This window comes from Myodes glareolus, chromosome 9 (genome assembly GCF_982192425.1).
Source record: "Myodes glareolus chromosome 9, mMyoGla1.1, whole genome shotgun sequence".
Taxonomy (NCBI): domain Eukaryota; kingdom Metazoa; phylum Chordata; class Mammalia; order Rodentia; family Cricetidae; genus Myodes; species Myodes glareolus.
The window spans coordinates 43,830,118-43,852,386 of record NC_142034.1 but is presented as its reverse complement, the minus strand read 5'-3'; the positions used below and the strand labels follow the sequence as shown (position 1 = coordinate 43,852,386).

Here is a 22,269-nt window from a genome sequence, read left to right as displayed (position 1 = left end):
TGGGGAGGCAGAGGCAGGTGGATCTCTGTGAGTTTGAGGCAAGCCTGGTCTACAGAGCAAGTTCCAGGACAGGCACCAAAGCTACAGAGAAACCCTCTTGAAAAACCCAACCAAAGCAAGCAAGCAAACAAACAAAAAAACCTGATGAAAATAACAACCAAAACTGAAAACAGCACTTTCCCATTCCCCAATAATTTATATAGGTTGTTTAAAAGGATGTCTGTCTGTATAGTTTATTAATTTTTGGCACGATTTTATGCAGCATGTAGGAAGAAGTAGAAACTCAGTGTACTTTTAAAAAATTAAATCATTCAGCATTTTGTTAGTTTAAGGTGATTTAAAAAACATAGAAATCCAGTGGCATTGATTGACTTGGGCATATCAGTGCCCAAAGTTGAGAAATGTGTTATCTAACTGTGGTTGTTAGTGTTACCTGCTTTATCACATCTGAGAATGAGCCTTTAGCATGCCCATGAAAGGTTGTCTTGACTATGTTAATACCAGTAGTGCCTTGTGACACCGTTACCTAGGCAGTGGAGTAGACAAAGAAGTTGGGCACTAGAATGCATGTGTTCAACTTGCTCTTTGTTCCTGTTTATGGACATGGATTTGATGGGAGCATCTCTCTCGGGCACTGCTTCTGTTGCTTTCTTGCCACTGTAACCTAGAACTGTGAGATGAATAAACTCTTTAGCCCTTAAGTTGCTTTTGTCAGGATATTACATACAGCATGAAGAGAGATGGAGACAGTGAACTATGTCAGTTTGTAGGACTTAGCTAAGTTGAATAACTGAGAGACAGCTGAACCATAAATCCTATTATTTATAATTTTAATTAACAAATTTTTAATGTGTGCAGTTGTTTTACTTATTTGTGCATCACATGCATGTTTGTTGCCTACAGAGGCCAAAAGAGGGTGTTAGATCCCCTGGAAGTGGAATCATAGATAGTTGTGAGCCGCCATGTGAGTGCTGCATATTGAATTGGGCTCCTCTGTAAGAGCAGCAAGTGTTTTTAACTCCTGAACCCCTATTTTGTTTATTTTTTGAGATGAAGTCTTGTGTTGCCCAGTGTATCCTTAAATTTCCTCCTGCCTTAGCCTTCCTTGTGTCAAGATTAAAGGTGTGCACCACTATGCCTGCCTTAGTTTTGCTTTTAGGTTTCTTGTAAATAGAGATTGAAACTCAAAATACTGTGAGTTATGAGTGAAAACTTAAATGTTAAGACTAGCTTGATTCTAAATAAAAAATAAAGTATGAGTAGGAGGTGTGAAGCTGTTAAATTATATATTTTTAGTATGTGAATGTTATTATATTGGACTTTGAACTAGAGTATTACAAGCTGAAAATCCGTATTTTTAAGCCTGTTGTTTTCATGTGTAATCTATATAAGTAGTGAAAGTTATCTGATCATTTTTCTATAAACTGATGGCAAACTTTAGTGAATTTTCACAATTACCGTTTTTTGAAGCATTTAAAATTTAAGTGTATTAATTAAATTTAAAGTAAAGATGATTAAAGCTACACTTTTAATTAAAACAGGCATCATAAACCAGCTAGGTAGGCTAAACAGAAATAGGAATATATATATATATATTTTAAAAATCCTTAGCTTCTTCTGAGGATGTAGGTGAGTGGTAGACCACTTGCTTAATGTACAAAAGCCCTAGTGGCCTTACTTTAATTTTTACAATGCTAAAAATTAGGATCAGCTGTCTTTGTTTATGGTGACCATTTAGTCTTCCATGTATTATGTGCCATCTGCTTATCAACTTTAAGATTATTGATTTACTAATAGCTTTATTTCATTTACTAATGTCATGTTGTTGATTATTGTTGTTCGTAAGCATTTAACTAATGGTTTACATAGTCTTTCAACATTGTGTTGAATCACTAATCTCATAGAAAGCTGTGATGATAGCATTCTACCTACCAAAAAATATATAATATATGCATGTGTTTCTAAAATGTGTTAAAACACAAAAGAAAAAAAAAGACAAAGATTGGCTAAGAATTTTCCAAATACTTTGATTTTAAATTCAGTATGACATTGAGAAAGGACAGCCTCATTTGCACATGCTCATTATTATATTTTCAAGTGTAGTGTGTCTGGTTAGTGTTGGACTTAAAGACATCATTTGAAGACTTTGAAAATCATACTGTGTGTTTGCATGCTCTTACAAAGTTTCTCACAAAAGACTAAAAACTAGAACTACGGTGGTGAAAGAGTATATACTCATGTGATTTTTTTTTTTATTCTGTTCTCTTGTTTTTCTCTAGTCTGCATTGGATTGGTGGCCTAAGATTGATGCTGTATATTGTCACTCAGTTGAACTTCGACATATGTTTGGTGAAACACTTAATAAAGCAATGCAGGGCTGTGGAGCGCACCCAGCAATACGAATGGCACCAGTAAGAAACCATGAGTTTTGACTTTCACCTGTCTGCTGCATTTTCAATGTCTTCGTCTCACTCCTGCTGACTTGAGTTTGGAGGGTTGACTGGCTCTTCCCTTGCCCAGGAGTGCTGTGTATGGTCTGTCGCAGTGCCACTGCTCCTAGTTAACAGGATCTGTTTTTCACGGTGTCTGTGAAGTGAACTTAATTTTCTTAAAGAACAATTTCCAAAAAATGCTAATAATATCCTAGTGAATCTCACCATTCTTCTTCTGTTTTTAGTTGAACTTTTTCTTTCTTAGGTGTTTTGATTTGTTTCTTGGTTTCAAGGATGAGTAGTGGAACCAGACCCTTGGATCAGAGTGAATGTCCTGATGCTTAATAGAACATAGAAAATTAGAAACTGACTAAAACAGTATTCAAACATGCGTACATTTTAGTAAATACGATCGATCATTCAGTAAAATTTGGGCAAAAATTGATAGGCACTTTGACAGTGATGTTTATTTAAACTTAACAAAGGCATACTTTAAAATTGTTCCATGAAATTTATTAATATAGAATTTAAAGCTCATGAAATGTGAGTTTCCACAGCTGATGATAGGATCGTGTACGTGATTTCTGTCTGTATGTAGGAAGAGTTTTACATGTCAACTCTTGACATTGATTGGTGGTGCTTTGTCTTCTGCTTATTTTCTATTCTTATTGGCTGCTGTCGCTCACATGGTCAGATGCCAACCAGTCACTGTTTTGCATGGCAGTGGGCTTCTGTGGCTGTAAGTATATATGACCCCTTGTAACTACCTCAGAAAAGTCTGTTATTTCTTTGACTTTTCTGTGTATAGTTACCATTGTAGTCACATCATGTAATTTCAAAAGAAAATGTAACATGTCTTTATTGGTTTTATCTAATAAACTTTCCATCTCACACTTATAATTTAAACAGCTTCCTCCTTGGCATGCTTTTATTTCCAAGTTCCTATGATCAGCATACAAAGTATACTAAATACTTTGTTTTATACAGTTAGGTTTACTGCTTTCCAGTTGTCAGTAGCACTTTTTGAGGATATAAAAAAATACTAGATATTCAAATGAAATTTTTTATTTAAGGAGCTTTGGCATTATTTATATTTAAAATAATAACTGAAAGGACAAGTCATTGGTTTGTTTGTTTTTTTCTTCACTGTTGGAGATCAAGGCAAGGTCCCCCATATATGCCAGACATGTACTGTACTATACCCTCTTGGCCCAATAGTATTTTATTAGATAAAATTTAATATGCAAGCTTACTTTAGTTGACCTTTTGTGATGGCAAGTACCCAGTATATTTTCAATTAAAAAGTTTGTTACAGGGATATATGTAAGAGGTAACATATATAATAGCTATGTAAATATTATTTGACTAGACACTATTTTCTTTAACCTTTAGTAATTCCTTGAACTCACCCCACACTTTGGTTTTCCATTAGGAGAGCATGCTAACAATCAAAAACAGGGCCTTTACTATGCACAATTGTACCACTGAGCTGTATCTCCAACCCCGGATTACTGTGTGCTGGGATAGAGTTCAGTGGTAAAGTGCTTGCCTCATATACATTGGCCCTTAGGATCAATTTTCATCATTGCAAAGAAATGGTTTTGTGTTTATTTCCTAAGTTTATTATACCTCTTATGCTGGTAGGAGATATAACAGGAATTGATGAAAGAACCATATTTGCTCCTGTTTTATATCCAGCCTCTACTTTCTCCATTTAATTTTTACGTATGAGTGCTAAAAACAAAATGAATCTTGTTTATTCCTTTGAACAGCTAGAGTTTTGAGTGGTAGTGTGATATATTTTACATTTAAAAGTTTTTCTTAGATTTGGTTGTTAGATGACTCTATTAGCCCTGTAGTATACTACAATCAGTATTTTCTTTATATCAATATTTTCTTAAAACCGTAATTAGAGAGGATTTCTTGTGGTTCAAGGATATCAATGATAGGAATTTTTTATTTCCATTTTTATTTATTTTTAGGAATACCAGTATAAGTTTAATTTTCAGAATCGCTTTTAAGCTTTTTTTCCTTTGGGATATAGGTCATGTAGCTTTGGTTGACCTCGAACTCGCTGTCTTCCTGCTTCCACCTTCCCAGTGTTTTATAAAATTCATTTTTACTATTTTTAATTACATGAGTATATGTGTGGGTATGTTCACATGAATGTAATTGCCCATGGAGACCAGAGACACCAGATTTCCCCTAGAGTTAAAGTTAAGGTGATTGTGAGCCATCTGACCTTATTGCTGGGGACTGAACTCAGGTCCCCTGATAAAGCTGTACTCACTCTTGATGACTGAGCCATCTCTCTGACTGTTGCTAATGTTTTAAAGCTTTGTATATTCTTTTTGAATGTATGTGTTAGGAAAACTTTCTGCTTTTGTTGTTGTTGTTTGTTTTGTTTCAAGACAGGGTTTCTCTGTGTAACAGCTCTGACTGTCCTGGAACTCACTCTGTAGACCAGGCCGACCTCAGAGATCAGTCTACCTCTGCCTCCCAAGTGTTGCTATTAAAGTCGTGCACCACTTCTGCCTGGCCTGGGTTAATATTTTCATCATTTCCACTTCCGTATAGGAAGTAGAAAATTAATATGACTCAGTTATATAGAGTAAGGAAGTTTTAGTGTTTGGGAATCCTTAAGGTAAGCAGCACTCCTCTCTGTGCTTGTGTGCAGAAAGGTGACAGATGTGCCTTGTACTAGTACTAGGCTCATAGGCTGCTCCTCAGATTTGGAGACTTAAGAATTCGAGCCTTCACTTTGCTGCAAAAGTAGCAATCCAGAAGTTCCATGTGACTGGGCCTCATGGAACACACCTTTAATCCCAGCTCTTGGGTGACATAGGCAGACAAATCTCCATGAATTTGAGGCCAGCATGTGCTACGTAGTTAGGTCATTTTTCAAAAAAAAAACCTGTTCTTTCTATAAATATGTAATGTAATATGTCTTTCAAAGCTTGACAACTGCTTGCTATTTTGGAGGTAAGTTAGTTGGTAGAAAGTAGTAGTTACTTGGGGGCTGGAGAGATGGCTCAGCAGTTAAGAGCACTTGTTGCTCTTAGAGAAGACCTGAGTTTGGTTCCCAGCCCCCATAAGGTGTCTCATGAAGATCCTCATCCCTAGTTCAGAGGATCTGGTGCCTCTTCTGACTTTTGCCAGCACCAGCATGTACATGGTGCACATGCATATACACAAGCAGGCAAAACATACTTGTAAACCTTCTTTTAAAGCAAGAAAACTAATTGTTTGGATTTTGTTTTTCTTCAACAAGATAAAAATATGTTATTGTTACTTTTAGCCATCATAGTTCCTCTTTTTGACTCTTCTACAGAGCAGCCCTGAAAATGTTTTGAATAAACTCAGTCAGTTTCTTCAGTTTTTATTATATATACCTTGAGTTGGATGGGCTTTTATTGTTTCAACTCTTTGAAAGTGTTTCATTTGATTTGTTCTGATAACTAAGCAAACCAAGGTCAAATATTGTTAAAGGAATTAAAATGTCACATGGCCAGTAAATGATCAGGCAGAGTTAGTTTTGAGGTTTTTCTGATATTCAACCTTCACAGAGTTTGTCTAGATACCATGTTTCTAAGGACTGTTTTAAATATTGCTTTTGATCATGGGAACTAGCAGTTTTCATATGAGTGCTTTACCCATGTTTCCGTTTTTTTTTTAAATTTTAGTAATATTTTAAATTTTTGAAATATTTGTCTCATCAGTGATAATTTATATTTTAAAACTAGAAATAGGATTAAATAAAATTAAAGTGTGAAGTTTTTTATTTTGTCGTAGATGGGATCTTGGCATAGATGTTTCTTACCATGCCTGTAAGTCAGTCTCATGGTCTTGAATTAGCTGATGGTTTTGGTTCCTAATTAACTACCTGATCTTCTGACTTAGAAATTTCTTGCCTGGCATAGCTGACTGTCCAAGCACATGTGTCAGTTTAGTTCCAAAAGTGAAGGTTTTTGTTCGTTTGTTTACATTTCTTCTTAAGAAACTGTCTGTTAAGCAGCAAATTATTCTGGACTCTATATAGACTACTAATGGCCATTAAATTTAAAGAAGTATTTGAAATTTCTCAAATCTTAGATTTCCTACTAGTCAGTTATACTATAGAACAATATCTAAATGTTAGTACCTAACATTAAACTAAAAATTACTTAAAAGGTGATTACTAATCAGAGAAAAGTTTTCTATCTACTGATTGTCCTTTGATTGTATGGTTCCTGTACAAGGGCGGCATCATACTCAATTATATCATAGTAAATTTGTTCAGTGATGGTTTCACCTTTATTCAGGTTAGACTTTGAAATACACACACACACACACACACACACACACACACACACACACATCTATATCTGTACTTTAATAAGAGCAAACATTACACAGAACTTACTAAATACATCTGATAAACATTTGGTTTAGTGTTGTAGAGTTTGAGTATTTTATTTCTTAAACACTTGAAAATTAGAACTGTATATCGTGGGATGTCTCATCTCACACTTGTTAACTGAAAGAAAATGGTCTGTCTGCAGAGATGTTTGTCATGGCCAAATAAAGACTGCACAGTCTGCTGCCCCTGTATCTGTCTGTGCTCACTGCAGGTACCAGGTCAAAAGCAGAGTCTTTTTGTGATATTATAAGACTAGAGAGAAGACAGAATGACACCGAATCCAGGATGTAATTGTTGGGATTATTTTATTTTATTTTTAATTTTTTTTATGAGAAAGTAATTTTATTAAATTATAAAAGTTTCTATTTCCGCCCCTCCTCCCAACACCCTCCCACTCCCCCCACTCCCTCTCCTCCTCCCTCTCCATCCCTAAGAGAAGTCAGGGTTTCCTGCCCTGTGGGAAGTTCAAGTTCCTCCCCCCTCCCTCCAGGTCCAGGAAGGTGAGTATCCAAACAGACTGGATCCCCAAAATCCAGTATATGCAGAGGAAGCAAGTCCCAGTGTCATTGTCAATGACTTTTCAGAAGGACTCCGGGCCTTTTTTTTTATTAAAAATTTCCGCCTTCTCCCATCCCCCCCCCCATTTCCCTCCCACTCCCCCCACTCCACCTTCACTTCCCTCTGCAGTCCTAAGAGAAGTCAGGGTTTCCTGCCCTGTGGGAAGTTCAACTTCCTCTCCCCTCCCTCCAGGTCCAGGAAGGTGAATATCCAAACAGACTGGATCCCCAAAATCCAGTATATGCAGAGGAAACAAGTCCCAGTGTCATTGTCAATGGCTTTTCAGAAAGACTCCGGGCCTTTTTTTTTTATTAAAAATTTCCGCCTTCTCCCACCCCCCCATTTCCCTCCCACTCCCCCCACTCTACCTTCACTTCCCTCTGCAGTCCTAAGAGAAGTCAGGGTGTCCTGCCCTGTGGGAAGTTCAAGGCCCTCCCCTCTCCATCCAGGTTTAGGAAGGTGTGCATCCAAACAGACTAGGCTCCCAAAAAGCCAGTACATGCAGTAGAATCAAAACCCGGTGTCATTATCATTGGCTTCTCAGTCCGCCCTCATTGTCAGTCACATTCAGAGAGTCCAGTTTGATCACATGCTCGTTCAGTCTCAGTTCAGCTGGCCTTGATGAGCTTCTATTAGGTCAGTTACACTGTCTCCTTGGGTGGACACACCCCTCGTGGTCCTGACTTCCTTGCTCATGTTCTCCCTCCTTCTGTTCTTCATCTGGGCCTTGGGAGCTCAGTCCAGTGTTCCAATGTGTGTAACATGAGGGGGTCTGCTTGTTGGGGTTTCTGTCCCGCCCATTACCCCACAGCCGGCAAGCCCCAAAGAAAATCAAACTGAGATCGCAATAAGTTATAAAACTGATTGGCCCATTACCTCAGGCTACTTATTAGCTCTTGTGACTTATATTAACCCATTATTCTTATCTGTGTTAGCCACATGGCTCGGCACTTTTCTCAACAGGGCAGCTCACATCTTGCTTCTTTGGTGGTCTGGGCAGAACTGCGGAGGAAGCTTCCTGCTTCCCAGAATATTCTGTTCTCATAGCCCTACCTCTACTTCCTGTCTGGTTGACCCCACCTATACTTCCTGCCTGGCCAATTACTGTTTATTTCAAACATGATTGACAGAATACAGACAATTCTCCCGCATCAAATACGCGTCTCTGTCTCTATCTCCATCCATCGCCAGATGAAGGTTCTATGGTGATGTGCAAGATATTCATCCGTGTGGCTATGGGAGAAGGCCAGTTCAGGCACTCTCTCCTCTGAAAAAAAATTACTCTTAACACAAATTTTTTTTAACTTTTATGTGCATTATTTTGCCTGTATGTATGCCTTTGTGATGGTATCAGATCTTGGAGTTACAGACAGTTGTGAGCCACCATTTGGGTGCTGGGAATTGAACCCAGGTCCTCTGGAGTCAGTACTCTTAATTGCTGAGCCATCTCTCCAGCCCCTGGATCTTTTTTTTTAATTGGCTGACATCCAGAATTAATTAACTTTTTTCCCTCCAGTTTTTCAAGACAGGGTTTTTCTGTGTAACATTCCTGATTTTCCTAGATCTTGCTCTGTAGACCAGGCTGACCTCGAACTCACTGAGATCCACCTGCCTCTGCCTCCCCAGTGCTGGATTAAAAGCTTGAGCCATCATCATCCAGCCAGAGTTAATTATTTAATTAGCTATAATATCTTTGTAACTGAACAACATTGTCACCAAAGATTTCTTCTTAATGAATATTCTTAGGCAAAAAGGCAAATACATGCATTCTATAACTTGAAAGAGGAAATCAGAAAAAAAAATCAAGTTTACAACTGAAACTATAAATACAGAGGTTGCCTACAGAGGTTCATCAATTGTAAAGAGGGTACTTATATTTCTGTCTGAAATAGATACTGCTCCCTTTGTGCAGTATTCTGGAATTCATGGTAGTTTTTCATTACTTTTACTGTACCCAAGAAGTGATTCATCTTACATTTGATAATGTTGCACAGTCTATAGGATGTGTGAGTGTGTGGGTGTGTGATACATGCTTGCTAACTTGGGTTCCCCAGTATGTATATGTGTATAGGTATAGACCCAGTATTTTTCCTTTTACGTTTTCATATTTTGAAATCCAGTTTTTTTTAAACCCAGGAACCAACTTGATATTATACTTTTAATGTTTTAGATTTTTATTAAAGTTTACTAGATTATTATATAGAATAATAAAAATGATATAAAAACATTTTTTTAAATGCAATGTTAAATTTATGCTTATTGGCTTATGGTTCTACTAGTGTCCATTTGGTGGTATGAAATGTGCCTGTTTTCAAAGCTTTTTAAATAATTTCTTCTGTAAAGTATAGCTATTATTCTGAATCTGATCTCTGATTTTTATTAAGGTGCTGTTATATTTTGTTTTGTTACTAGAGTCTTACATTTAAAGAAAAAGTTACAAGCCTTAAATTTAAAGAAAAGCCTACAGACCTGGAGACAAGGAGCTATAAGTATCTTCTTTTGTCCATGGTGAAACTAATTCATGCAGATCCAAAGCTTTTGCTTTGTGTAAGTATTTTAATGAAATGCTTTGAAATTATTCCACTAATATTGTTGAATTGAAAGGACAAAATCCTTTCTATTAGACATTGCCTCCTAGACACTGCCAAGAAAACTAATTTCCAGAGAGTCCTAATATAATTAGACCACATTTTCTAGTCTTTCCCTTATCATTGTATGGACTTTTGTGTCATCATTTGCCCTTGCATTATAATCAGGCATATTTGGGGGGCAGGTGGAACAAGGAGCTGTGAAAACAGTATGCTCTGTATCTATGCCACTCATTATTTTTTCTATAACTAAGCAAGTTAGCTTTTATAGCTAACTCCCTGTGTTCCTTCACCAGCCTTCTGTTATCTCTATTAGAAGAGAAAATAAAAATGAGAGTGGTTATTCAGTTATTGCCGTATGATACTCTAGCGTCCTGAGAACACCATTTTGGTGCACAAAGTAATTAAGAAATAACCTAAATACTGTAACTAGCTAATAGTTACATGAAATGATTAAATGCATAGGCTCTAGAGAAAGACTAGTTAATTATTAGCCGGTGGTTTTCTTAACCTTGGCATCTTAGGTTTTTCAGCTGAAATAGTAGGTAAGAGTAGTTCCTACCACAGAGAGATCTTTAAGAAGAGTGAAATAGTATGTGTAAGGCTTTTAGGAACAATCTAATAAGTGATAAGATTGATTGCTGCTACTATTCATTAGAGACAGTTAATATTAACTTTAGTAATATCCAAATAGAATAACTTGAATTGTTCATAGGATGACATGTTTAACTTTTCTTGGGTCTTCCTAATCCTTGAAGAACACTGTCAAGCAACATTTGTTATTGCTGTACTCAGTGCCAGACTTTTAAAATGCTTTGGTGTTTTACGGTTTTGCTGCTGTGCTCTTCAAATTACTAAAATACAGGCATTCATAATTAAATGCCTGTGGTTTCAAGAATTCTATGAACCCCAAGTGTGTGTGCATGTGTTCATGTGCACATGTTTTGTTTTTTGTTCTTTTTGAGACAAAGTCTTCCTGTGTATCCTGAGTTGGTCTTGAACTCAACATCCCTACTTGTATTACAGGACTTTATCATCTTGCCTCCACTGCTAAAATTTAAGAATATTTACACATGAGCAATTTTTTTTTTGATAATGAGAGATAGTAGAGACAGAGAGGATGAAGTTTCCAAAGGATCAGTTACCCTAAAAGAAAATCTTTGAGCTTTTTGACCTTTTGGAAAGTCCACCCAAATTTTGAGATTCTCATAGAATAGTTAGATCCTTGACTTGGAAAAACTCCATAAAATTTTTAAGTGGATCCTGAAATAATAATCCTTTTTCTCTTGTTTTTTTCTGGTGTGTGGCATAAGTTATGCATCTCACTATGAATGCCGCGTAACACTAGGCATGCATTGTTTACATGGCTGTAAGTTATGTTCAAGTAGGTTATTGTTTGAAGAACAAGGGTTGAATTGTTTGAGGGAAAAGAGTTTTAAGTAAAATTCTCTATTTTCCAAGAATTATGGAACTCCTTTTTGTTTTCCTTGGATGATTCTGGGGATTGAACCAGAGTCTAGCAGTATTGTAATGCAGACAGGTATTCTACCACTGGCCTGACCCTGGCCTTTCTGGGGCTTTTGTTTTGTGTTTGGTTGAGTTGGGTGGATGGGGTTTTGTTTGATAGGCAACTGTCACTACCTCTGACAGCATCCTAGTTCATGGAAATTGCTTCTTTTACTGCCATCTAGTGGTTAAGTAACTTACTCAGTAACCATAGGAAAATAAATTGTAAACCTTCCTTAATAGGAGAAATATAAACACAGTCTCAATCATGGTATTTTAAAAAGTAATATGATTCTATCTTAGCTGGGATTTAAGGCATGTGCCACCACTACCTGACTTTAAAAAATTGCATTTTTATTGAGTTACAATTCACATAGTATTAAAAAAAAACAGCATTTCATGGTGAGGCTGTAGCTTGCTTCACATTTGTGAATGAGGCCAAGTACTACCCCCCCCATTTGTTATTTCTAGAACATTTCTCACCTCTAAAGGAAACAGTAGCTATTTGCAGTTGGACTTTACTTTGTGTCTCATAATCCTGCCAGTATGTTCTTTTAAAAATTGAAGTTTGAGTCAGGCAATAGTGGCCCATGCCTTTAATCCCAGCACTCAAGAGACAGAAGCTGACAGATCTCTGTGAGTTTGAAGCCAGCCTTGTCTACAGAGTGAGCTCCTGGATGGTCAATGCCACACAGAGAAACACTGTCTCCAAAAGCGAGATAAAAATAAAGTTTGAAGAATGTGGGGAGATGACTCAGTGCCACATACACAGAGAGATACACGTGCATATAAATAAATAAATACGATAAAAAAAATAGAGCTTGGTTTTTCTCTTTCAGAATCCAAGAAAACAGGGCCCTGAAACTCAAAGCAGTACAGCAGAATTAATTACAGGCCTTGTCCAACTGGTCCCTCAGTCACACATGCCAGAGATTGCTCAGGAAGCGATGGAGGTAATGGGAAGTGAATTCTAGGGTCTTGAGAGAAAGATTGTAACTATCTCCATTCTTCTTTTTCTAGGAACTTTATTTTTCAAGCAATTATTTGACTCTTTTATATGCTTTCTTTTTGAAAATCTATTTACTGAATTTTTAAACTGTGTATGTGTACGCGCGTGCACGCTGTGCATATAGAAGCAAAAAAAAATAGTGTTGAAATTTCTGGAGCTAGAATTACAAACCATTGTGAGCCACCTGATGTTGTTGCTGTAATGTGCATTTGGGTCCTCTGCAAGAATCTTGTATACTCTTAATCCCTGAGCCCCAGAACCATATCTCTAGCCCCTTTACTTACTTTTTGATGTTCTTTGGTGTATAGTTGCAGTGAGTGATAAATGAATGTCTTCTGTAAAGGACATGTTTATGTCTTTATGTTTTATAAGCTCCTGTGGAGGGGGACTCTGTTTATTTGCTTTACATTATAGGTAGCAACAGCACAACATTGTACCAAGTATTTTTTTAAGACTTACTTACTTTTTATATAGTTATTTTTTGTATGGATGTTTTGTGTGCATGTATATATATGTACTGTGTGTGTGAGTTGCTTGAGAATGCCAGAAGAGGGTGGTGGATTTGCTTTTTTGTTTTTGTTTTTAAATTGTGTGTGCATGTGGAGGTCAGAAAAAATTCAGGTTTCTCTCCTTGGATGGCTAATATGTTTACCAGCTGAAGCCATCTCACCAGCCCTTACAATTTCTTTACATTGATAGGCTTTTGAGACAAGATTTGCCTATAGTTTCCTGTCCGGTCTCTAAATCCTGAAGTAATCTTTCTTTAGCCCTTGTACTAGCTGAAATTATACTTGTGCATCACAAGCCATGCTGTATTTGGATTACATTGTATAAGAATTTTGGAAGTTTATGATTCCTTTATTCCTTAAATTTATTATTGTGTCTCTGCATGATGGAGTAAAGTGTGTATACTTGCTGTAGTACCTGTCTGGAAGTCAGGGGCAACCTCATGGGGTTACTCTGCTTCCACTTTTGCATGTATTCCAGGGATTGAACTGAGGCCTTCAGGCTTATGTAACAGGTACCATTACCTGATGAGCCGGAGGTAATTGATGAGAGATACTCAGTGTTATTTCTGAGGGTTACTACAAACAATGCTGTTAAAGTTACTGTATCATTTTGTATTTCCATTAGCAGTATATTAGTGTTTTGGTATTTCTTCATCTAGCTGACACTTGTATTGTCTGTTTTAAAATTACAATCAGCCTACTGTGTTAGCAAAGTTGACTTTAAAAAAAGTTATGTTTGTAGTTGGATTTGATAACTCACGCCTTTAATCCCTCACTCAGGATGCAGAGGCAGGTGGGTCTCTGAGATTGAGACCAGTTTGGACTACAGAGCGAGTTCGGACATAGCCAAGGATACACAGAGAAACCCCACCTCAAAACAACAAAATTAGATTCACTTATTTATTGTGTGAAAGTGTGTACATACCACAGCATACATGTAGAGGTCAGAGGATAATTTTCAGGAGTTGGTTCTCGTCTTCCTTCATTGATGAAACTCAGGTTGTCAGGCTTGGCAGCCAGTGCACCTACTGAGCTACTTCATCAGCTCAGTTTACTTTCCAACTTTATTTTTATACTGACAGCCTAAAAGTACATCTTTAATCTGAATAAAATTTATTGATATATAATTTGCATATAGTAAGTAATCTAAGGCTTAGAATATCTCTATTCGCCCCAAAAAGTTCCCAGTCTGCAGTTAGTACTCCTACCCTTGTCCACATGTACTGGTCTGATTCAGTCACTCCAGGTTAGTTCTGCATGTCTGTTGTTCATGAATAGAATTCATTAAATGTGATCTTACTTTGTACCTCCGCCCTTAAATTAGGAAGTGGTTTTTATTATTTTATATTCTTCTGTATTGTTGTAATGGCGAATCAATCCCACACCAGTTAGGTTTTAAAGGGGATATTTATTTTGGGGGGTAAAACTTACATATACACAAACCATCAGGAAATGAGCCTAGTCGCTGGAGCAGGAGCCGAGGAGCGCCGGAACCAAGAGGCAGAGCCTAGGCTTGCTGCTCTTCTTTTAAAGAGAAATATACCACACCCCAGTGGGCTGGTATTTCAGCGGCTATTGGCTGATGGAGTGGAAGGTGCTCCCGCAGCACAGTGGGCTCGTACTTCAGTTGCTATTGGCTGACGGAGCGGAAGGTACTCCTGCAGCATTGTTGCACATTTTAGTTCCTTTTTCTTGATTGTTATGAATATTTCACTCATTCATTAATAGATAGCATCCATTACTACTGAACATTAACCTTGTATTCCTTTGCAATCCCCAGCCTGTCTCACCCCTTTCCGCCCCTTGCCTCTTTTTTAATTATTGATTTGTTTTGTTACTGTAGATTAGCATTTTATGTAAATGGAATAAAAGCTCTTATTTGTAGTTCAGCATAACTGTGGTAGCTGTATTGTATTATTTGGTTCTTTTTTAAGGTTCATCCTATTTTGTTCTCTTTAGTGTCCAATTATATGAATATAGCATTGTTTGTTTACTCATTTGTCTGTTGATGATCATTTGTATCTTTTCTTTTGGCTGTTTAGAAATCAAGCTTTTTCTGGAAGTGGTGGTGCAAGCCTTTAATCCCAGCATACTAGGAGGCTGAGGCAGGCAGATCTCTGTGACTTTGTTGACAACCTGGTCTACATGGAAAGTTCTAGACCAACCAGTGCTGTATATAGTTAAAGACCTTGTTACCCAAAATGATGAAGATGATAAAAAAAAAGATAAAAAGAAAAGCTGATTAGTTCTAGGTTCACTTATATATAAATCTAAGGTGTGAAAGGAAGTTTTTCATTTTTTTGAGTAAATTCCAACCATTGAAAAAACAGACAAACATACAAACAAAACAAAAGCAAAATAACAGCCTGGTTTACATAGAGTATTCAAGAATCCTGTCTAAAAATAAAATAAAATAAAATAAAATAAAATGAGTTACTGATGAGTGCAAAAATTGGACGAATCTCACAGACATGATATTGGATTAAAATAATCAAATACAAAGAGCATACTGTTGATTTCCCTTATATAGAGTCCAAAAACGAGCACAACAATTTGGCAATGATGTTCTGAACAGTGGCTGCTTTTCCAAAGAGCTGATGCCTAGGAGATGAGTTCTGAAGGGCTTCCTGGTGTTGACAGTGTAGAGCAGGTAGTGATGGAACACGCCGAAATTCTCTGAGTTCTTCTCTCCAGATTGTCTCTGTACCTACATCCCTTGTGCTTCAGGATAGAAATATTTGAAATGTTTGCCTAGAACATTTGTGCATTTCTTGAACATGCATTTGTGTGTGCGTGCGTGCGTGTGTGTGTGTGTGTGTGTGGCTGTTCAGCCTAGTAACTGATATATTGCTTGTACTCTTTTGGAGGCTCTATTCAAATATTTTGATTGCTTTCACCTAAATAATTAGTTCTGGACTAGAGAGACGGCTCAGCACTGGCTGCTCTTCCAGAGGACCTGAGTTCAATTCCCAGCACCCACATGGCAGCTCACAACTGTCTGTAACTCCAGTTCCAGGGCATTTGACCCTCATGCCAATGAATATAAAATGATAAAAATAAAAAAATAAGTTTAAAAAAATAATTGGTTCTTCCTTTTTTTTTCTTACGTATATTATATATAATTCAAGGTAAAAAATACATAGAAAAATACACATACTGTTTTAATAGAGTATAAGGAGGACTTTAATTATTCATTAATAAGAGAATGAATTAATATTTAGGAGTGGTATTTCAATTTGGTATTTTATTAAACATCCATTAAAATCTATCTGAGTCATTAAGCAATATTTGAAAATATTTGTGAAATATTAGTGTAAAGTGTTTGCAGCTCTGTTGAAGTAGTCAGTCATGTACTATGTAGCAATGTTTTCATCAACAATGAACCACATATATTAAGGTGTTTCCCAACAAATTATATTATCTAATCACCCGATAGCCATTTTAGTTTATGTCAGTATTTTCTGTGATACTGGCCTGATGACAGATTACCTTTGAGGCTCTTTTCAGGGTTTATCTCTGTCAGGTGACACATGGCAGTATGGAAAATTAAAACAGGAGGACATGAAAAGGAATATAATCTCATTGAAATGGAAAAAGGTCAATAAATTTTTCTTCCATTAATCAAAAATTTTTACTAAACAGAGAATGTGTCACCTAAGAAACCCCCAAACACCTAAATCTTATTCTAGACCAAACCATTTTAAACTACAGACTTAAATGGGATTTGGGGTCCAGCTTCTGACTGATGCTCTTTATACTGTAATATTGCTTTTCCTCTTATACTGTGTGCATAATGCACATCTAAAACACAGATGTGATTTGGTAGCTTAACACCGCCTAAAAGAAAACCTTAGTATGCCTTTTTTCCTTTACATATAAGACACTTCCTCCAAGTTCCCATAATAGAGAGCCAGAGCCCCTGAAGCACAGAGCCCATAGGATTGCTCCTCATTGCCTTTTATCTTTCCAGTTGTCACATGTATTTGTTTGCAAGGTTTAAATAGAATAAGAGAAAGTGAGTGCTTTAATTTCCCAATCAAATCTGTGCCACTGTTGTCAAAAACAGAAAATCCTAAAGTACTAATAATTGTATCAAGTGTTTGTATAATAATGGTAAAACTGAATTTTAATTTGTGTTACTGTTTTTAAAGTGGAGACTCTAAGTTACTTATTTGTTTCAAATAACCTTTCATTGATGTTTTAGTAAAAAGAGAATAAAGCACCCATATGTATTTTGACCACCGACTGAATGTACAGAGTTCAATAGAAGTTGCTATAGAACGGGGAAATATTGTGGAATTGTAATCTAGGTTGCGCAGGTTTGAAAGAAGAGTCTTTGCTCTCATAGCCTTTGATGGTTTTAATTTATGAAATTGCATATTATACGGTAATCACTTATTTAAATTAACTTATTTAAAATAAGTTATTTAAGTCCTACTACAAAACTGAACTGGTGCTATATACAAAGATTGCTTTGCTTGCCCCTCTATTAATTTTAGGAAATAACTTTTCTAACCAAAAATTGTGTGGCAATCAAGCAAATTTCTGCTGTGTTTCATTGTTCATGTTAATTTTAGGGAAAAACATTTTGTTCTAGAGTTATTACTTATTAAAATCATGTTTATTAAAGTAATTTGTGTATACATCTTGTTCTGATTTCATTCACATGTTGTGTGTATGTTGCTTATGGTTGAGAATGATGGGGCACAGGGAGTTAGCTCTGAATTTATGCTGCTCTGGAGAATTGTGTTCCTCAGATTTTCCCTTAGAGAGGTGGTTTTCTCATCCTCTCAAAGCTACGATTACACAACCCAGTTTGTTAGCATTTGCAAAATAATTACTCAGTGTCAATTTTCTAACAAGTTCTCAGTGAACTCTCTCCTTTAAATTCAGGCCTTGCTGGTTCTTCATCAGTTAGACAGCATCGATTTGTGGAACCCTGATGCTCCTGTCGAGACATTCTGGGAGATTAGGTATGTGTGCTTCACATTTTAATTCAGCCTAAAGTTTTAACTTTCCTTTTTATAGTATTTAGTTCTTTGTGATATTTATTCACTTATGCCTATAGATATTTTATGATTTTGTATTTTATTTGGATTGAAAATATTAAGATACTTAACTCTCATAAAGTATCACATATATACAAAACAAAAGTTTTAAGATGGTGCTAAATTTTTTCTCCCTGCTATAAACTCTATGTCATATATTATTCTCTATCATGTACCTCTACCCAGTTAACAATTGTGTTCGTTTTTTTGAGATAGGATTTTTTGGGGTGTGTGTGGAGAGTGGTTTGAGACAGGGTTTCTCTGTAGCTTTGGCCCCAGCCCTGGAACTCACTCTGTAGACCAGGCTGGTCTTGAACTTAAAAGAGATCCGTCTGCCTCTGCCTCTGCCTCCTGAGTGCTGGGATTAAAGGTGTGTGCCACCATCCCCTGGTGTCTTTTCAAGATAGGGTTTGACTATGTAGTCTTGGCTAGCCTGAACTCTCTTTGTTGGTCAGGATGGCCCTGGAATCATAGAGATCCACCTGCCTCTGCCTCTAGAGTGCTGGGTCTAAAGGTATGTTCTACCATGCCTGACTACAATTATATTTTTTCTAATTAATTAATTGTATGATTAATTTTAATTTTATGTTCTTTGGTGCCTATATGCATGTCTTTGTGAGGGTGTCAGATTTTGGAGTTACAGACAGTTGTTAGCTACCATGTGGGTGCTGGGAATTGAACCCAGATCTTCTGGAAGTACAGTCAGTGCTTTTAGCCACTGAGCCATCTCTCCAACCCCCTACAGTTGTAGTTTTTAATAGATTTTTAGCATTATAAGTCTAAAGTTTTAACATCTTATAACTTTGCTTTTAGTTTTTAAAGCTCTTGTTCTTAAAACAAGACACAGTATGAGCTCATAATGAGCAGACAGGAAGTGTGGGTTCAGTCCCTAGCACTGAAAGGTGGGGGAACAATGATCTTTTCTAAATGTTCTATAAATACTGATGATTTTGGTGAATAAGTTCAAAACAGGCATATTAATAAAATATATCTATATATTAAATATACAGTGACATATATATATACATACACATACATACATTCACACAACACACACACACACACACACACACACACATAAACTGAATAGGTAGCTGTCTTTTAATGAGCATGAGGACACCACTCTAGGAAGACGTAAATCTCAGGTTTCTCAGGTTTTGTTGTTTCATCATAGACTTGGGTGTGCTAAGTCACTTGGAAGTGAATTTAAAACCTAACTCTAATAATTATATAATCACTGGAGCCGTGTATAATTAACTTTTAATTTAACACATTATAAAGGAAAAAACTTAAATTTTGATGTATTTTATTTATCTTGATATATATATTAACATATAATTGGAATTATCAGTGTGACATTTCTATATTTGTTTTCATTAAGTCTTCAAAATTTGTAGTGTGGGGGCTGGAGAGGTGGCTTAGAGGTTAAGAGCACTGACTATTCTTCCGGAGGTCCTGAGTTCAATTCCCAGCAACCACACTGATCTGAAATGAGATCTGGAGTCCTCTTCTGCCAAGAATGCATGCAGAAACACTGTATGCATAATCAATAAATAAATCTATATAAAAAAATAGAACACTAGAGGTCCCGGGTTCAATTAAAAAAAAATGTAGTGTGTCTCACAGAGCACATCTCAATTTGGACAAGCTTCATTTAGAGTGTTCAAGTAGTCACATGGGTGGTTAGTAGCTAAATTATTAGATAGTACAATTCTAGTATAGCCTAGAGAACAAATCAGCAAACTTGTTCTCTAGAGGGTGGGAAATAGGTCAGGCTTCTTAGCTCATCCATTCTAACTATACACTTTTACTTTTGGAGCAAGGAAATAATTATAGACCACATGAGAATGAAAGAGTGTAGCTCTGTTCCACTGAAACTCTTTTTAGACATTGGTGGGGTGGGTTTGTCCTGCAGGCAGTTCTTTCAGACCCTGGCTCTCAACTCTTGTATTTCTTCGCAGTCTTTACTGTGCATGTGAATTTATGATTTCTTCTTACCTGCCACTGCAAGAATGGAATTCTTTTTAATTTGTTGTTATTAATATTTGGATAAAACCCATGGACAAGGGAAAACAAACCTCTAAATTTACATCTATTATGAAATAATGCCATTCTATGTATGATTATGTCTATATTAGATTCTTGATGATTCTGTAACAATGAACTTTATGTTACTGCAGTTCACAAATGCTTTTTTTCATCTGCAAGAAATTAACTAGCCATCAAATGCTTAGTAGCACAGAAATTCTCAAGTGGTTACGGGAAATTCTGATCTGCAGGAATAAATTTCTTCTTAAAAATAAGGTAAGCAGAGTGACATTTCTTATATTTGAAATATTTGAATATTAAGAAGATGTGTTAATTTTCTTTCATTGCTGTGATAAACATCATGACTTGGGGGATTTGGCTTACATGTCTTGATGACAGTCCATCATTGGGGGAAGCCAAGACACGAACTAAAGCAGAGGCCATGGAAGAATGCTGCTTATTGGCTCTATATGGCTTGTTCATTATACAACCCAAGACTACTGAGTAGCAACTCCCCCTAATAGGCTGAACCCTCACATATCAATTGTTAAGCAAGAAAATGCCCCACAGACTTATCCACAGGCCAGTCTGATAAGAGGCACCTCCTTTTTTTGTTTGTTTGTTTGTTTTTCAAGACAGGGTTTCTCTGTCTGCCGTTGGCTGTCCTAGAACTTGCTCTATAGAGCAGGCTGGCCTCGAACTCATAGAGATCCATCTGACTCTGCCTCCTGAGTGGTGAGGTTAAAGGCATGACCCACCGTGCCTGGTTTAGAGGCATATACTTAATTAAGGTTTCTTCTTCTAAGATTATTCTAGTTTGTGCCAAGGTGACAAAAAAACTAACCAGTACAGAACCAATTTAGATGTTTTTATTAGCTAAGTTATATCCTATTTCATCTTCTCCCTCAATGAAGTCCTTAAGAGAGATATAAGTATAGAGAGCATTACCTGGTAGTTCAGCATTTAAATATTCTAGGCTCTGACCTGATAATCTCAATGTTAATGAATTCTGGTTAAATTAAGTAGGCTCTGGGTTAGGCCTGTGAAGACTGGCGGCCACTATAGTCACAGAAAGCTTAAAAGAATCTGTTTTCTCTGCATTCACATATATCAGATTACTTGACTCTGAGGGTTAAGCTAGACCAGGAAGTAATCTTTCGAAGAGCTAAAGTGTAAAGGTTCTTAATCTTTGTTTAATTTGTATGCCCCCCCCCAAAGGTTTTTTCTTTTAGCTGGGCATGGTTGCACATGCCTGTGATTCTAGTACTGTTGAGGCCTGCATGAGTTTAAGGCCAACTGAACTGCATAATGGATTCTAGGCCAGCCTGAACTACTACACATTTGGATCTTGTTTCAAACAAGAGCAGGAGATATAATAGCTTAATGGTAGAGAACTCTAGTACTGTAGGATGATTTCATCTTTTGGAAAGATCAGGAATCTTTTAATTGGAATAAAATTTTTTGATCTTTAACTGTTGAAACATATTGAAGTTCTGGGGGATAGGAAAGAACCTTACATTTCTTTAACATGATAGAACTTAAATTTATTCCAATGATAAGATAATAAAATTAAGAATGTTTTGTGGGGGCTAGAGAGATGACTTAGTGGTTGAGAGCACCTGCTACTCTTCCAGAGGACCAGATTTGATATTTCTAGCACCCGTATGGCAACTCAGAACTCATAACAAGGCAGGGTATGTAACAACCTTTCTCTCTAGACACATGTCATACAAACAAAAATGTAGGCAAAATACCCCCCCACACACACACATGAAATGGAAGAAAAAAAGAAATGAGAAGAAATTTTTATGCTGGCTTTGGTCTAACAGTCAGTGTTAGTAACCTAGTAGTGGATCAGAAGTTCTCTGTGGAGGACTTGAGAAATAGTTCAGCAGTTAAGAGTAGTCATAGTAACCAGGATTCAGATCCCAGCACCCAAGTAACAAGCCAGGTAGATACCCATGTATGATATAATCTCAGCTCTTAGAGTGTGGAAACTTGTGGATCATTGGGGCTTGCTGGCTTCCATCATTGCTGAGAAATAACCCCCAAGGTCAAGGACAGACCCTGCCCCAGAGGAATAGATGGAAAATGAAAGAGAAGGTCACCTGACACCCATTGCGTGTAATATACTCTCTCACATATATACACACAAAAATATAAACACTATTTACCAGAAAATTGAATATAGA

The 22,269-nt window shown here is 36.8% G+C and overlaps 1 protein-coding gene across 7 annotated transcripts in view; it reads left to right on the top strand.

Annotated features, from left to right (window-relative positions):
• The window catches only part of Nf1 (neurofibromin 1), a 255,492-nt gene that overhangs the window by 76,515 nt on the left and 156,708 nt on the right, over positions 1-22,269 (top strand). For all 7 annotated transcript variants that reach the window (XM_085695476.2, XM_085695470.2, XM_085695469.2 and 4 more), the window contains 5 exons: positions 2,280-2,411; positions 9,802-9,936; positions 12,323-12,436; positions 17,895-17,974; positions 20,230-20,353. In XM_085695476.2, coding sequence (XP_085551602.1) covers positions 2,280-2,411; positions 9,802-9,936; positions 12,323-12,436; positions 17,895-17,974; positions 20,230-20,353 — 585 coding nt within the window. The remainder of the gene's footprint in view (positions 1-2,279; positions 2,412-9,801; positions 9,937-12,322; positions 12,437-17,894; positions 17,975-20,229; positions 20,354-22,269) is intronic.